General features: G+C 47.5%; 1 protein-coding gene across 1 annotated transcript in view; it reads right to left on the bottom strand.

Annotated features, from left to right (window-relative positions):
• Positions 1-17,455, bottom strand: part of LOC144496916 (ral guanine nucleotide dissociation stimulator-like) — a 157,154-nt gene that overhangs the window by 42,736 nt on the left and 96,963 nt on the right. Inside the window, exons 4-6 of the mRNA XM_078217533.1 lie at positions 12,346-12,539; positions 9,192-9,266; positions 1,538-1,734 (exon numbers count right to left, since the gene is read on the bottom strand). Of these exons, the coding sequence (XP_078073659.1) occupies positions 1,538-1,734; positions 9,192-9,266; positions 12,346-12,539 (466 nt within the window). The remainder of the gene's footprint in view (positions 1-1,537; positions 1,735-9,191; positions 9,267-12,345; positions 12,540-17,455) is intronic.

The following is a 17,455-nucleotide window of genomic DNA, read 5'->3' as shown; positions in this document are numbered from 1 at the left end:
GCATAGAAAAACATTTCATGTGCTCTCTTTACCACATTATCTCTGTCCTATGCACTCCGAGCTCTCTCACTTTCTCTACCCCTCCCAGTATCCTCCCTGGCCAAAGGACTATGTCCAGATGTTCCATCTTTTTAAAAATAAACAAATGCATGGGGAGCAGTAACTCACTGGTGTATTTGCCACGGAAACATCTCAACCAAAGCCAACTTGCCAACCTTTTTCTCATAGAACATAGAACAGTACAGCACAGAACAGGCCCTTCGGCCCACGATGTTGTGCCGAGCTTTATCTGAAACCAAGATCAAGCTATCCCACTCCCTATCATCCTGGTGTGCTCCATGTGCCTATCCAATAACCGCTTAAATGTTTCTAAAGTGTCTGACTCCACTATCACTGCAGGCAGTCCATTCCACACCCCAACCACTCTCTGCGTAAAGAACCTACCTCTGATATCCGTCCTGTATCTCCCACCACGAACCCTATAGTTATGCCCCCTTGTAATAGCTCCATCCACCCGAGGAAATAGTCTTTGAACGTTCACTCGATCTATCCCCTTCATCATTTTATAAACCTCTATTAAGTCTCCCCTCAATCTCCTCCGCTCCAGAGAGAACAGCCCCAGCACCCTCAACCTTTCCTCATAAGACCGACACTCCAAACCAGGCAGCATCCTGGTAAATCTCCTCTGCACTCCTTCCAGCGCTTCCACATCCTTCCTATAGTGAGGTGACCAGAACTGCACACAATATTCCAAATGTGGTCTCACCAAGGCCCTGTACAGTTGCAGCATAACCCCACGGCTCTTAAACTCCAACCCCCTGTTAATAAAAGCTAACACACTATAGGCCTTCTTCACAGCTCTATCCACTTGACTGGCAACCTTTAGAGATCTGTGGATATGGACCCCAAGATCTCTCTGTTCCTCCACAGTCTTCAGAACCCTACCTTTGACCCTGTAATCCACATTTAAATTAGTCCTACCAAAATGAATCACCTCACATTTATCAGGGTTAAACTCCATTTGCCATTTTTCAGCCCAGCTTTGCATCCTATCTATGTCTCTTTGCAGCCTACAACAGCCCTCCACCTCATCCACTACTCCACCAATCGTGGTGTCATCAGCAAATTTACTGATCCACCCTTCAGCCCCCTCCTCTAAGTCATTAATAAAAATCACAAAGAGCAGAGGACCAAGCACTGATCCTCTGCTCAGGGGGTAATCCCACAGTGCTGTTAGGGGAGTAATCCCACATTGCTGTTGGGGGGGGGGGGGGGGGGGGGGGCGGGGTAATCCCACAGCGCTGTTAGAGGCGGGGGGGGGGGGGAATCCCACAATATTTCATCCAGTGCCCATGAAGGAAAGTCTAATAAAGTTCTAAATCAGAGCTGTGAATGGCTTAGATAGGAACCTGGCTGTGGGTGACATTCCCACCCACCTACTGCCCTGGTTTCACTGGGCGATGAAATTTACGGCTTTGGGTTGTCAAATGATATTCCAGCGTGTGCAGGAACAGAGAGAAAGTAGAACAGGACATACCGTTTCCGGGGGCTTTGCCATCGCTGCTGGACAACTTCTTGTTCAGCGAGAGGAGATCGTCGACTCGACGTTCCAGATCCGAGCCGCTGCACTCCTGTTTTATGTAAAGTGTTAGGCGGTTCAGGCAGGCTTGATTCAGCCCCTGGAAATCTTCGGAATACTGCTCCAACCAAGTGGAAAACACGGAGGAGGCGGCGCTAGAACGCAAAGGCAGAGCCGTCAGGAGAAAGCTCACATTAGGCCGAGCACTCGAAACAGCGCAGTCTCAAACGCAAAGGACTCGGCCAATGTAAATCCTACATAGCGGAAGGTAGGATTTAAGTCTAAGTTCAAATGTATTTATTATTGTCACAAGTAGGCTTACATTAACACTGCAATGAAGTTACTGTGAAAATCCCCTAGTCGCCACACTCCGGCACCTGTTCGGGTACACTGAGGGAGAATTTAGCACAGCCAATGCACCTAACCTGCACGTCTTTCAGACTGTGGGAGGAAATCCATGCAGTCACGGGGAGAATGTACAAACTCTCCACAGACAATGACTCAAGCTGGGAATCGAACTCGGGTCCCTGGCGCTTTGAGGCAGCAGCGCTAACCACTGTGCCACAGTGCCCTAGGTTAGACGGGTTGGTTGTAAGTTCTGTTAAGCACATAGTGGCTTTAAGAAAAAAAACAAGACATCAAAGGGCTCTTCATAATCAATTTTCTTAGAATTTAATTTGTGGGATGTGGGCGTCGCTGGCTAGGCCAGTAATTATTGCTCATCCCTAATTGCCTCTTGACAAGGTGACGATGAGCTGCCTTCTTTAACTGCTGCAATCCCCATGGTGTAGGTACACCCACGATGCTGTTAGGGAGGGAGTTCCAGGATTAAATTAAGTCCTAATGATGGGTAGTCACTGCTGCAAAGTAGGAACCTGCAGCAGCCAATTTGTGGACAGTAAGCTCCCACAAACAACAATGAAGTAAGTGACAAGGTGATGTGTTTTTGTGATGTGGATTGAGGCGTTACATTCGAGGAAGCCAGATGCTGAAGGACAGTGGTGCTCAAAACATTGATTTACAAAGCAAAATGTTACAAGCCTGCGATAAAAGCAAATTGCTGCGGATGCTGGAACCTGAAACCAAAAGAGAAAATGCTGGAAAATCTCAGCAGGTCTGGCAGCATCTGGAAGGAGAGAAAAGTGCTGACGTTTCGAGTCCAGATGACCTTTTGTCAAAGCAAAAAAGCAGAGAAAGTGGGAGATATTTATACTGTTGGGTGAGAGAATGAAAGATGAGTCATAGCCACAGAAACCCGGGGAAATGACTGCTAATGGCAGTCCATAGAGAATAGAAGGTGTGAATGGCCAAACGGCAGAGAAGCTAAAATCAGAGGGTAAACTCTGACAGATGCAGATGTGGAGGGGGGAGGGGATAGATGGGTGGGAGAGAGGTAAAATTCGAGAAAAAGGGGGAAAGGAGAAGCAAAGGGGGAGAAAAGGTAGGGAAAAGGAAGGGAATAAAATAGGGGGAGGGGGGGAGAAAAATAAAGAAAGACACTTTCTATGCCTTTTAGCTTTGACAAAGGTTCATCTGGACTCGAAACGTCAGCTCTTTTCTCTCCTTCCAGATGCTGCCAGACCTGCTGAGATTTTCCAGCATTTTCCCTATTATTCCAAGTGTACATCTCCTAACTCCAGTTTCCTATTTTGGCTATAGCCAATTAAACTAACTCAAATGAACCTAGGGACAAATTAAGGGGACAGCCTCTTAAAGTTGTACTGGCTGAAACGAAAAGCAAATCACAAAAGAAGCTTAAAACACAAAAGCAAAATGTGATTTAGGGGTCAATAAGGCACCCCTGACCCCACGGTGCCCACTGGACATGGAAGGCCTCGATGGTGCCAGGGGACGCCATATGCTCTCCCTCCAGGGACAACCGGCTGTGAATGTAGCCGGGGTAGGGGGCAGACAGTAGGGTCGGTCAACCCCTTGGTCGTCTGCTGCCTGGAGATGTTGATGACAAGTATGGCCTTACCCAAGAGCAAGGTGGCACAGTGGTTAGCACTACTGCTTCACAACACTAGGGACCCAGGTTCGATGCCAGTCTTGAGTGACTGTGTGTGTGTGTGTGTGTGTGTGTGTGTGTGCATGTGTGTGTGCATGTGTGTGTGCATGTGTGTGTGCATGTGTATGTATGTAGTTTGTATGTTCTCTCCATGTCTGCGTGGGTTTCCTCCAGCTGCTCCGGTTTTCTCCCACATTCCAAAGATGTGCAGGTTAGGTGCATTGGCCATGCTAAATTGTCCCTTCGTGTCCAAAGATGTGTAGGTTAGGGTGATTAAGGGGGTAAATATGTGGAATTTGGGGAATAGGGCCTGGATAACATCCTCTGTCGGAAAGTCAGTGCAGACTTGATGGGTCAAATGACCTCCTTCTGCACTGTAGGGATCTCATGATTCCACCCCCACACCCCCCGTGAAACTGGGTGTCTGTAAATCCCCAGCGTGAAGCTGAACTGCAAACAAAATTGTATAAGCAGGTTTTTTAAGAAACTGCAAATTGGGTGCAGTTTACACCTTACCCCCTAACCACCCGATAACCTTCCCCCCCCCCCCCCCCCCCCCCCCACCTTGTTCATTAAGGATCTCCGACTTTAAAATGTTCAAAGTCTTCCACTGCTTTTTGGGGAAGAGTTCCAGACATTCACAACCTTCTAAGGGAAAAGATTTCTCCTCACCGCTGTCTTAAATGATTGATCCCCTTATTTTTAAACAGCCCTTAATTCTAGTTTCTGTGACAAAAGGAAACATCCTTACCACATCCACCCTCAGGATCTTAAATCAGGTCATCTCTTGCTCTTCTAAACTCTAGGGGATAATACCTAACCTCTCCAACCTTGCCCAGTCCATCACTCAAACTAGCCTCCCATCCATTGACTCTGTCTACACTTCCCTGCTGCCTCAGAAAAACAGCCAACATAATTAAGGACCCCACGTCCCCGGACATTCTCTCTTCCATCGGGAAAAGGATACAAGAGTCTGAGATCATGTACCAACTGACTCAAGAAGAACAGCTTCTTCCCTGCTGCTGTCAGACTTTTGAATGGACCTACCTTTCATTAAGTTGATCTTTCTCTACACCCTAGCAATGACTGTAACACCACATTCTGCACTCTCTCCTTTCCTTCTCTATGAACGTTATGCTTTGTCTGTGTAACGTGCAAGAAACAATACTTTTCACTATATACTGATACATGTGACAATAATAAATTGAATCAAATCATGAGACAACACGCTCATTCCTGTTATTAGTCTAGAAAACATTCTCTGAACTGCTTCCAATGCATTTACATCTTTCCTTAGATCAGGAGACCAATGCTGTACATAATATTGCAGATGTGGTCTCACCAATGCCCTGTACAACTGAAACATAACCTCCCTACTTTGTAACCATTTCTCCTCACAATAAAGAATAACATTCTGTTAGCTTTCCTAATTACTTGTTGTACCTGTGTACCAGCCTTTTGTGATTCATGCCCCAGGACACCCCAATCCCTCTAGCACCTCTGGGCTCTGTAACCTCTCAGCATTTAGTTATGATGTGGAGATGCCGGTGTTGGAATGGGGTGGGCACAGTAAGAAGTCTCACAACACCAGGTTAAAGTCCAATGGGTTTATTTGGAATCACGAGCTTTCGGAGCACTGCTCCTTCCTCGGGTGAGCCAAATAAACTTGTTGGACTTTAACCTGCGTGTTATCCTCGTGTTGTGAGACTTCTTACTGTACCATTTAGTTAGAACATAAGAACATAAGAAATAGGAGCAGGAGTAGGCCATCTGGCCCTTCGAGCCCGCCCCGCCATTCAACAAGATCATGGCTGATCTGAAGCGAATCAGTTCCACTTACCCGCCTGCTCCCCATATCCCCTAATTCCCTTATCGATCAGAAAACTATCTACCCGTGATTTAAACATATTCAACGAGGAAACCTCCACCACTTCAATGGGCAGAGAATTCCAGAGATTCACTACCCTCTGAGAGAAGAAGTTCCCCCTCAACTCTGTTCTGAACCAGCCCCCCCTTATTTTGAGGCTGTGCCCTCTAGTTCTGGTTTCCCTTCTAAGTGGAAAGAATCTCTCCACCTCTACCCGATCCAGCCCCTTCATTATCTTATATGTCTCTATACGATCACCCCTCATCCTTCTAAACTCCAACGAGTACTGACCCAATCTGTTTAATCTCTCCTCATAAGCCACACCCCTCATCTCCGGTATCAACCTGGTGAACCTTCTCTGCACTCCCTCCAAGGCCAATATATCCTTTCGCAAATAAGGGGACCAAAACTGCACACAGTACTCCAGTTGCGGCCTCACCAGTGCCTTGTACAGTTGCAGCAAGACCTCCCTGCTTTTATATTCTATCCCCCTCGCGATAAAGGCCAACATTCCATTCGCCTTCTTGATCACCTGCTGCACCTGCAGACTGAGCTTTTGCGATTCGTGCACAAGGACCCCCAGGTCCCTCTGCACAGTCGCACGATGTAATTTTTCTCCATTTAAATAATATTCCAATTTACTATTATTTCTTTCAAAGTGGATAACCTCACATTTGCTAACGTTATATTCCATCTGCCAGATCCTCGCCCACTCGCTCAGCCTATCCAAATCTCTCTGCAGACTTTCCGCGTCCTCCACGCAATTCGCTTTCCCACTCACCTTCGTGTCATCAGCAAACTTGAATACCCTACATTCAGTCCCCTCCTCCAGATCATCTATGTAAATGGTAAACAATTGAGGCCCCAGCACCGATCCCTGCGGCACGCCACTGGTCACCAACTGCCAACCAGAAAAGCACCCATTTATCCCAACTCTCTGCTTCCTGTTAGATAGCCAATCCCCAATCCACGCCAACACCTTACCCCTAACTCCGTGTACCCCAATCTTCTGCAGCAACCTTTTGTGAGGCACCTTATCGAACGCCTTCTGGAAATCTAAAAACACCACATCCACCGGTTCCCCTCTGTCAACCGCACTAGTGACATCTTCATAAAAGTCCAGTAGATTCGTCAAACACGACTTTCCCTTCATGAATCCATGCTGCGTCTGCTTGATCGAACCATTCTTATTCAGGTGCTCTGTTATTTCCTCTTTAATAATGGACTCTAGCATCTTCCCAACTACGGACGTTAAGCTAACCGGCCTGTAGTTACCCGCCTTTTGTCTACTTCCTTTTTTAAACAGCGGTGTAACAGTAGCTGTTTTCCAGTCAGCCAGCACTACCCCAGAGTCCAGCGAATTTTGATAAATTACTACTAACGCATCTGCTATTACCTCAGCCATTTCTTTCAGTACCCTGGGATGCATTCCATCTGGGCCCGGGGACTTGTCTACCTTCAGTCCTATTAGTCTACCAAGCACCACCTCCTTAGTAACAGTAATTGTATTAAGGACCTCCCCTCCCACCAACTCTCGATCTCTAATATTCGGCAAACTATTTGTGTCTTCCACCGTGAAGACCGACACAAAGAACTTATTTAAAGTCTCAGCCATTTCCTCGTTTTCCACTATTAAATCCCCCCTCTCATCTTCCAAGGGTCCAACATTCACTCTAGCCACTCTATTCCTTTTTATATACTTGTAAAAACTTTTACTATCATTTTTTAATATTTTGAGCTAGTTTAGTTTCATAATCTATCTTTCCTTTCTTAATCGCTTTCTTAGTCGTTCTTTGTTTTTCTTTAAAGCTTTCCCAATCCACTAATTCTCCACTATTTTTGGCCACTCTGTAGGCATCTGATTTTATTTTAGTACTCTCCTTTATTTCCTTCGTTATCCACGTCCGGTTATCCTTTTTCTTACAGTCCTTCTTTATCACCGGAATATATTTTTGCTGAGTACTTAAAAAAATCTCCTTAAAAATCCTCCACTGTTCCTCAGCTGTCCTACCTACCAGTCTGCTCGCCCAGTCTACATGAGCCAATTCCACCCTCATCCTATCGTACTCCCCTCTGTTCAAGCAGAGGACACTGGTTTGGGACCCTACTTTCTCACCCTCCATCTGTATCAGAAATTCCACCATATTATGATCACTTATCTCAAGAGGATCCTTCACAAGAAGATCCTTAATCCTACCTGTCTCATTGCACAGAACCAGATCCAAGATAGCTCGCTCTCTCGTAGGTTCTGTAACATACTGTTCAATGAAACAATCCCGACAGCATTCCAAGAACTCTTCCTCAAGCCCTCCACGTCCAATTTGAGTCGACCAATCAATATGTAGGTTAAAATCCCCCATGATTATTGCCATTCCACTTTTGCACGCATCCATTATTTGCTTGTTTATAGCCCTCCCCACCTCTAAGTTATTATTTGGGGGCCTATAGACCACGCCTACCAGTGTCTTTCTCCCCCTACTATTCCTTATCTCCACCCACAACGATTCCACGTTTTGCTCCTTAGAGCCTATGTCGTCTCTCATTACCGTCCTGATATTATCCTTTATTAACAAAGCTACCCCACCTCCTTTTTCTACCTGTCTATCCTTCCTAAATGCCTGATAACCCTGTATATTCAGTTCCCAGTCCCGGTCACCCTGCAACCACGTTTCTGTGATGGACACTAGATAATATTCATTTGTATGGATTTGTGCCATCAACTCATTTACTTTGTTTCGAATGCTTCGTGCATTCAGGCAAAGTGTCTTTATGCCAGCCTTTATCTGGACCCGGTTTGTTGAAGCGCAACTAACATCTCCCAAGCCCTCTCCTCCTTTAGCTAGTTGTTTATTCACTATACTCCTGGCATTAGAGTAGACACCTCTCAATCCTACGGTCTGACCTCTCCCCTTCTCTGTTCCCAGTCCACCTGCCCTCTTGCACTGCCTATAACCCTTCTCTGTTTGCGAGCTACCTTCCTCACTCTCAGTCACGTCGGAAGTTTCTTTTATTAATTGTCCTCCATCCATCAGAGAGGGTCCCAAGTTAACATTTCAGCTGAATAAAAAATGAAGCGAGACCTCTCGACAGTGCAACACTCCCTTAGAGTGTCAACCTAGATAATGACTCTACACGCTTTTATCATGTATCATAGAATCCCGACAGGTTAGGAGGCCATTTGGCCTATTGAGTCTGCATCGTCTCTCTAATAGAGTGTCTTGCCCTCTCCCCTGCCCTATCCCAGTAACCCTGCACATTTAACATGGTTAATCCATCTAATCTGCTCATCTTGTGGCACACAAGTGGCAATTTAGCATGGTCAATCCACATGTCTGGACTGTGGGAAGAAACTGGAGCACCCGGAGGAAACCCACGCAGACATGGGGAGAACATGCAAATGCCACACAGACGGGGACCCAAGGCCGGAATTGAACCCGGGTCTCTGGCGCTGTGAGGCAGCAGTGCTAACCACTGTGTCACCGTGCCACTGGTGGAATTGGACTTTGAAAGCACAATCTTTTTATTTAGTGGTGCGAGTGCTGGTCTATTGAACCAGGGCTGTAGGTCTCTCCATTGGCAAGTCTGTCACTTGTTTAATTATGTTATGTTATCTTTTTGGTGGTTATGGACTGGAAGAATTCTCATTGGTTAGGTGACACCAGCCGCATGTGAGTCAGTGATAACGCATCCCACAATAAACAGAAGAATCGACGAAAGGTTGGTGCAAGAAAGCTTACTGTCGAAGACGATCCCAGTGGTTTAGTGAGCAGCCATCTGAACTCTCCCCTATTTCTTGCTTGAAGTGCTCCAACCTGCAATGACACAAGCCAGGATGCATCAACGTAATTAGCAATTGGTTACAAATACTAACAGCAACTCATGTTTATACTTTAGCTTGAAACATCCAATACGCTGGCACAGTGGTTAGCACTGCTGTCTCACAGCGCTAGGGACCCGGGTTCAATTCCCGGCTTGAGTCACTGTCTGTGCAGAGTCTGCACGATCTCCCCATGTCTGCATGGGTTTCCTCCGGGTGCTCTGGTTTCCTCCCACTGTCCAAAAGACATGCTGGTTAGGTGTATTGGCCATGCTAAATTCTCCCACAGTGTGCCCGAACAGGCACCGGAGTGTGGCAGCTAGCGCACTTTCACAGTAACATTGCAGTGTTAAGGTAAACCTACTTACGACACTAATAAATAAACCTTAAACTTTAAGATAATGCACAGTGCCACTCATACGGCCTAACCAAGGATCTAAATGAGACTCCACCAGGCAAGTGGAGAGTACTCCATCATCCTCCTGACTTGTGGACAGTCTTTGATTGTGTTTTAATTATGAATGAGAAATGAACTTCAATCTAATGTTCAGCATTATTTATTAGTGTCACAAGTAGGCTTACATTAACACTGCAACGAAACTACTGTGAAAATCCCCTAGTCGTCACACTCCGGCACCTGTTCGGATACACTGAGGGTGAATTTAGCACGGCCAATGCACCTAACCAGCATGTCTATCGGACTGTGGGAGGAAACCGGAGCACCCAGAGGAAACCCACGCAGACACAGGGGAGAACGTGCAAACTCCACACAGACAGTGACCCAAGCCGGGAATCGAACCCGCGTCCCTGGCGCTGCGAGGCAGCAGTGCTAATTGCTGTGCCACAGTGCCGCTATCAATCCCTGGATAAATATTACTGGCTGCACAATCGCTGGCACTGAGGTGATACTGCTGAAAGCAACATGAGCAAGCCAAATACAATGTTGCTGCTGGTAGATCAAAGCCACTGCGATGAATGCTATGCTGTTGATACAACTGCTGTGTCGTCTCTTTGTTTTCTCGGTCATGTTGTTGGGATTGAGATACCAATGTAACCAATGCGGATGGAATGTCAGTGGTAGGAGTGGAATGGAATGGTTCACAAATGGTTCTGATGTAACATCAATGATGGTGAGCCAATGGCAGGGATAAGATTAAACGCCAATAACCTTGATGTAACAATAATGGTGTCAACACAACATAAGTGCCCGAACTGCATTCATTTTCAGGGCAATGCAATAATTAATTGGCAAAAGAAATACTCGGTGTGAGATGAGGAAGCTCTGACACAGCGGGCGGGATCTTCCGGCCATGGGCGCCGCAAGACCGGAAAATCCTGCCCGAGGTCAATGGACCTTTGCATGGTTCGCCCTCAGTTCCAACCTCTCCAATCTATCCTTATAACTGAAGTTCCTATCCTGGAACCATTCTTGTAAACCGCTTCTACACTTTCTCCAATGCTGTCATATCCTTCCTACAGTATGGCGCCCAAAACTGTACACACCTCAACTGAGGCCTAATTCGCGTCTTGATCTCAAATGTTATCTGAAATCATGTTGGAAGCATGAATGTTTGAAAAGGAGTTGAATAAATATTTGAAAAGGGAAAATGCACAGGGGAGTTCAAGGGAAATGGTGTGTGCAGGGGTCCATGCGGGCTGAGGGTTGTATGGGGGGAGGCAGGGGTATGAGTTGCATGTACATGGGATTAATTGGCGAGGTGTTCCAAAGAGCTGCAAAGTGCCTGATGGGCTGAATGGCCTTCTATTTTGATGCACGTTCAGCATTGCGAGTTCCAGCCTCAGTAAAAATCTAGGCTCCTGCTTCAGGGAAATGCTGAGGGAGTGCTGCACTGATGGTGGCAACGCTTCTTGCATGAGATGTTACACTGAAGTGCCCCCCCCACCCCCCACCGCCCTCCCTCAGGTCGATATAAAAGATCCCTCGGTGTGATCTTGAAGAGGAGCGAAGGGGGTAGCTCCTGGCATTCCGGCAAGTTATTTACCGAAGGTCACTAAACCAAGTTTAGAAAAAAATTGCGCCAGGGATGGTGACAATTTGGAATGCACTGGGGGCCGGGAACCTCACAACTTTCAAAATATATTTGGATGAGCACTGAAATATCCTAACATTCAAAGTTATGTGGCAAGAACTGGGAAATGGGATTTGTGCGACTTTCGGGGTAGTTATTTTTGGTGTGGACTCAATGGGCCGAAAGGCCTTTTCTGTGCTGTATGATTCTATGACACTAAAGAGCGACACGGCGGTTAAATTCATAGAATCCCCACAGTGCAGAAGGAGGCCATTCGGCCCATTGAGTCTGCACCGACCACAATCCCACCCAGGCCCTATTCCCAATACCCGACATATTTACCCCACGAAGCCCCCGACACTAGGGGCAATTTAGCATGGCCTATCAACCTAACCCGCACGTCTTTAGACTGTGGGAGGAAACCAGAGCACCCGGAGGAAACCCACGCAGACACGGGGAGAACGTGCAAACTCCACACAGACAGTGACCCAAGGCCGGAATTGAACCCGGGTCCCTGGCGCAGTGAGGCAGCAGTGCTAACTACTGCGCCACAGTGCCAACCACTGTTGCCTCAGAGTGCCAGGGACTCGGGGTTAATTCCGGCCTTGGGTCCCTGTCTGTGTGGAGTTTGCAGGTTCTCCCCATGTCTGCGTGGGTTTCCTCCGGGTGCTCCAGTTTCCTCTCACAGTCCAAAGATGCGCGGGTTAGGTTGATTGGCCATGGCAAATTGACCCTTAGTGTCAGGGGGAGGAGCAAGGTAAATACACGTAATTATGGGGATAGGGCCTGGGTGGGATTGTTGTCGGTGCAGGCTCGATGGGCCAAGTGGCCTCCTTCTGCACTGTAGGGATGTATGATTCTATGAATATCAAGCTGCTGAGGTTGGTGGGATCTTGCTGTGTGAAAGTTGGTTCCTGAATTTCCTACATTGCAACACTGGGCTACACTTCAAAAATACCACATTGGACGTCAAGCACTTTGGGATGTCCTGATCGCTTAAATGCGAGTCTTATTCTCTAGTTTGAGTTCACGATAGATGCCTACCTGTCGAGCAGCAGTTCCAGAACCTCCTGGGTGGTGGTGAAGGCTCGGTAGGTGGCGAGGAAGACCGAGACGTAGGAGGAATCGCCACAATCGAAGGCCTCGAGGAGGTGCTGCACAATCTTCTCGAGCGTTCCCACCTTGATGGAGCGGATCTTAACGGTTTCGCACGTGGTGCCAACCAGCTCGTCCTCCATCTGCAGGGCACAAATCATCATGTTGAGAGGCTAAATCGGATAGGGCGTGAACAGCCAGGGCAAGGGTGAACACTGAGGGGGCAACATGCAACTGTCGAAGCAATGGCAAGGGGTCTTCGGGACACCTACACCGTGCAGGACTGAGAAAATACCACATGTTGTTGGAGGTGCTGTATTTCAGGTGAGACAACCCCAGTGCTGAGGTCTGTGCTGCCATGATCATTGGAGGGTAAGCGTAACCCAGCATGACAACTGCTCTAATAAAAGCAAATTACTGCGGATGCTGGAATCTGAAACCAAAAGAGAAAATGCTGGAAAATCTCAGCAGACCTGGCAGCATCTGTAAGGAGAGAAAAGAGCTGACGTTTCGAGTCCAGATGACCCTTTGTCAAAGCTTTGACAAAGGGTTATCTGGACTCGAAATATCATGACAACTGCTCTCTCCACCGGGGCCCAACTGATGAGATGGAAGCCTGGAGGCCTGTGAAGGCCCGGCTGATCGGCGATGAGTGGTCATAGAAACAGAGAAGATAGGAGCAGGAGGAGGCCATTTGGCCCTTCGAGCCTGCTCCGCCATTCATCACGATCATGGCTGATCATCCAACTCAATAGCCTAATCCTGCTTTCTCCCCCATAACCTTTGATCCCATTCGCCCCAAGTGCTGTATCTAGCCGTCTCTTGAATACATTCAATGGGCAGTGCAATGGCATCCTCTACTATTCCTAGAAGGGGCGGCACGGTGGTGAGCACTGCTGCCTCAAAGCGTCAGGGACCAGAGTTCGATTCCCGGCTTGAGTCACTGTCTGTGTGGAGTTTGCTCGTTCTCCCCGTGTCTGCGTGGGTTTCCTCCGGGTGCTTCAGTTTCCTCCCACAGTCCAAAGATGTGCGGGTTAGGTGGATTGGCCATGCTAAATTGCCCCTTAGTGTCAGGGGAACTAGCTAGGGCAAACGCATGGGGTTATGGGGATGGGGCCTGGGTGGGATTGTTGTTGGTACAGATTCAATGGGCCAAATGGCCTCCTTCTGCCCTGTAGGATTCTATGATTCTAAATGGAATTTAATCCTGAAAAGTGTGAGGTGGTGCATTTTTGGATGACTAACAAGACAAGGGATTACATAATGAATGGTTGGATGGTGGAGGGATTAAACAGTTTGAGCTTAAACTCGCTGGAGTTTGGAAGGATGAGAGGAGATCTGATTGAGGTTTATAAAATTCTAAAAGGCATTGATAAAGCAAATGTAGATCAATTATTTCCTCTCATGGGGAAATTTAGAACAAGAAGCCACAGATACAGGTGGAGAGGCAGTAGATTTAACACTGAGATGAGGAGGAACTACTTCTCGCAGAGGGTGGTGAATTTGTGGAACTCGCTGCCCCCATAGCGCAGTGGAGTCTGAATCATTAATTGGTTTCAAGAAGGAGATAGAGATATTTCTAATTAAAAAATGGGTTAAAGGGATATGGGGAACAGGGGAAGGTGGATTTGAGACCAGGGAGAGATCAGCCCTGATCTGACTGAATGGCGGAGCAGGCTCGAAGACCTGAATTTGCCCATTTTTGCTCCTAATTCCTATGTTCCTATGAAGTACAGAGGGATCTCGAGTGGAAGTTCAAAGATCCCTGAAGGCAGCAGGACAGGTGGATAAGGTGGTTAAGGCGGCAAAAGCAAAATACTGCGGAATGTGGAATCTGAAACAAAAAGAGAAAATCTCAGCAGGTCTGACAGCGTCAATGGGGAGGAACCAGAGCTAATGTTCCCAGTTGGGATGACCCTTCATCAGAGCTCTGACAAAACTATTTAAAATGGCTGCCCCACAGTCAAAAATCATCCAGAGAACCACAGAATCTGTAGAGTACAGAAGGAGGCCATTTGGCCCATCATGCAAAAGCATCTTACCCAGCACCTGCCCCCAGATCCCTGGTGCTGTGGGACAACAGTATTAACCACTGATTTTTATTTGATTTGATTTATTATTGTCACACGTATTAGTATATAATGAAAAGTATTGTTTCTTGTATACTATATGGACAAAGCATACCGTTCATAGAGAAGGAAAGGAGAGAGTGCAGAATGTAGTATTACAGTCATAGCTGGGATGTAGAGGAAGATCAACTTAGTGCAAAGTAGGTCCATTCAAAAGTCTAATGGCAGCAGGGAAGAAGCTGTTCTTGTGCCACCGTGCCACCCTTGTTGATCTGAGTCTTGGAAAGAAAGACTTGCACTTATATCAATCCACACCAGGTGTAAGAGCATCATAGAATCCCTACAGTACAGGAGGAGGCCATTCAGCCCATTGAGTCTGCACCGACAACAATCCCACCCTATCCCTGTAACCCCACATATTTACCTTGCTAATCCCACCAAAACTAGGAACAATTTAACAGGGCCAAGCAACCTAATCCACACATCTTTGGACTGTGGGAGGAAACCGGAGCACCCGGAGGGAACCCACGCAGACACGGGGAGAACGTGCAAACTCCACACAGACAATGACCCGATGCCAGAATTGAATCCTGGCGCTGTGAGGCAGCGGTGCTAACCATTGTGCCACGTGCCACCCAAAGAAAGTGCTTTGCATTGGCCTGGAATTGAACCTGGGCCTCCCGCGTGACAGGCGAGAATTCGACCACTGAACCAGTGCACTTACCTGTGTACCCATGGCGGGTTCCCCTCGACTGTGTTTTTAGAAAGCAGTTGTAAACTTCGGCGACATGGGGGGGGTGGAATTCGAAATGTGACGGGGCAGGGGGTGGGAGATGTGAGGGGGTCAATGATATGACGGGGAAGCCCGCTAATCATATTAAAATTTGTTGAAATGGATTGACGTGAGGTTCCTGCCCAGATACGTCAGTGGAGAGGGGGCGTGGAAAATCAGAAAACATATCCCATTGGTGAAAATCTCGTTTTCCGATTCTCACCAGTACAAATTCACACCCAATAAGGTGCAGAGAGGAGGCTGAGCACTGGTTCTGGGTTCAGTGTGGCTCATTTGTCACTGCTCAGGACTCCAACACCTAGAATCATAGAATCCCTACAGTGCAGAAGGAGGCCATTCGGCCCATCGAGTTTGCACCGACCACAATCCCACCCAGGCCCTATCGCCATAACCTCATGCATTGACCCTAGCTAGTCCCCCTGACACTAAGGGGCAATTTAGCCTGGCCAATCCACCTAACCCGCACATCTTCTCACATCTCCTCAGGGTTAAACTCTGCTGGTCCCTATCCTCAGTCACACCAATTCCTATTTGTCCATGTTTGCTGGCCTAAGTTGGCTCTTGGTGAAGCAAACCCTCAAGTTAAAAAAAAAAACGAATTCTCAAATCCCACCACGACCTGACCCCTTCCTATCTCTATCCACCTCCATTCACACAACTCTGAGATATGTGCACCACCACCCCCCCTCCCCCCCCCCCACACAACCCCCCCTTTCCCCCCCGTCTGCCACCCTGATGAGTGCAGCTCCAACAACACTTGGGAAGTTCGATACCATCCAGGACAAAGAGGCCGCTTGATTGGCAACCCCCCTTCCACAAAGGGATTAGCATCCTTCCACCACCGACGCACAGTGGTAGCTGTGTCTACCATCTACAAAATGCACTGTAGGAACTCACCAAGGTTCCTTAGGCAGCACCTTCCAAACCCACAATCACTACCTCTAGAAGGACAAGAGCAGCGGATACCAGGGAACACCACCACTTGGAGGTTTCCCTCCAAGCTACTCAACATCCTGACTTGGAAATATATCGCCGTTCCTTCACTGTCACTGGGTCAAAATCCTGGAACTTCCTCACTAACAGCACTGTGGGTGTGCCTACACCTCAGGGACTGCAGCGGTTCAAGGCGGCAGCTCACTGCCACATTCTCAAGGGGCAATTTGGGATGGGCAATAAATGCTGGGCCCGCCCAGCGATGGCCACATCTCAAAAAATGATTTTTAAAAAATTCCCTTTGTGGCCTGACGTGTTGCTTTAAAGTTTATTAGTCGCAAGTAGGCTTACATTAACACTGCAATGAGGTTACTGTGAAAATCTCCGAGTTGCCACACTCCAGCGCCTGTTCGGGTACACTGAGGGAGAATTTAGCATGGTCAACGCATCTAACCAGCACGTCTTTCGGACTGTGGGAGGAAACCAGAGCAAAACCACGCAGACACACGAGGACGTGCAGACTCTGCGCAAACAGTGACCCAAGCCAGGAATTGAACACATTTCCCTAGCCCTGTGAGATAGCAGTGCTAACCACTGTGACACCCCGCTGTCCCTGCAACCGTACAAGGTACTAGTGAGGCTAAATTTAGAATACTTTTATGGTCCCCTTATCTAAGGAAAGATATATTATCACTGGAGGCAGCACAGAGGAGGTTTACAAGGATGGTTCTGGGTACGGAGGGACAGTCACATGAGGACAGATTAAACAGCTTCTGTCCGTATTCCTCGGAGTTGAGAAGAATGAGAGGCGATATGATTAAAACATGTAAGATTCTTAGTGGATTAGACATGGTAAATATTGGGAGGACGTTTCCACTCAAGAGAGAATGTAGGACCAAGCAGCATAATCACAGAATGAGGGGATGCTCATTTAATACGGATTTGAGGAAGAATTTATTCTCTCAAAGACAGGTGAATCTTTGGAATTCTTTATCCCAGGAAGCTGTGGAGACCGAGTCCTTCAACATTTTCAAGGCTGCGTTCGATAGGCTTTTAATCAGTAGGGGAATTAACGGTTATGGAGACAAGGCAGGAAAGTGGACTTAGCGCATGTTAGATTAGCCATGATGTTATAAAGGGGTGACACGGTGGCACAGTGGTTAGCACTGATGTCTTACAGCATCAGGAACCCGGGTTCAATACCAGCCTCGGGTGACTGTCTGTGTGGAGTCTGCACGTTCTCCCCGTGTCTGCGTGGGTTTCC

The sequence above is a fragment of the Mustelus asterias genome, chromosome 8 (genome assembly GCF_964213995.1).
Source record: "Mustelus asterias chromosome 8, sMusAst1.hap1.1, whole genome shotgun sequence".
NCBI classification, from domain to species: Eukaryota; Metazoa; Chordata; class Chondrichthyes; order Carcharhiniformes; family Triakidae; genus Mustelus; species Mustelus asterias.
Note: the sequence above shows the minus strand (reverse complement) of the source record. Positions and strands in the feature narration are given on the sequence as shown.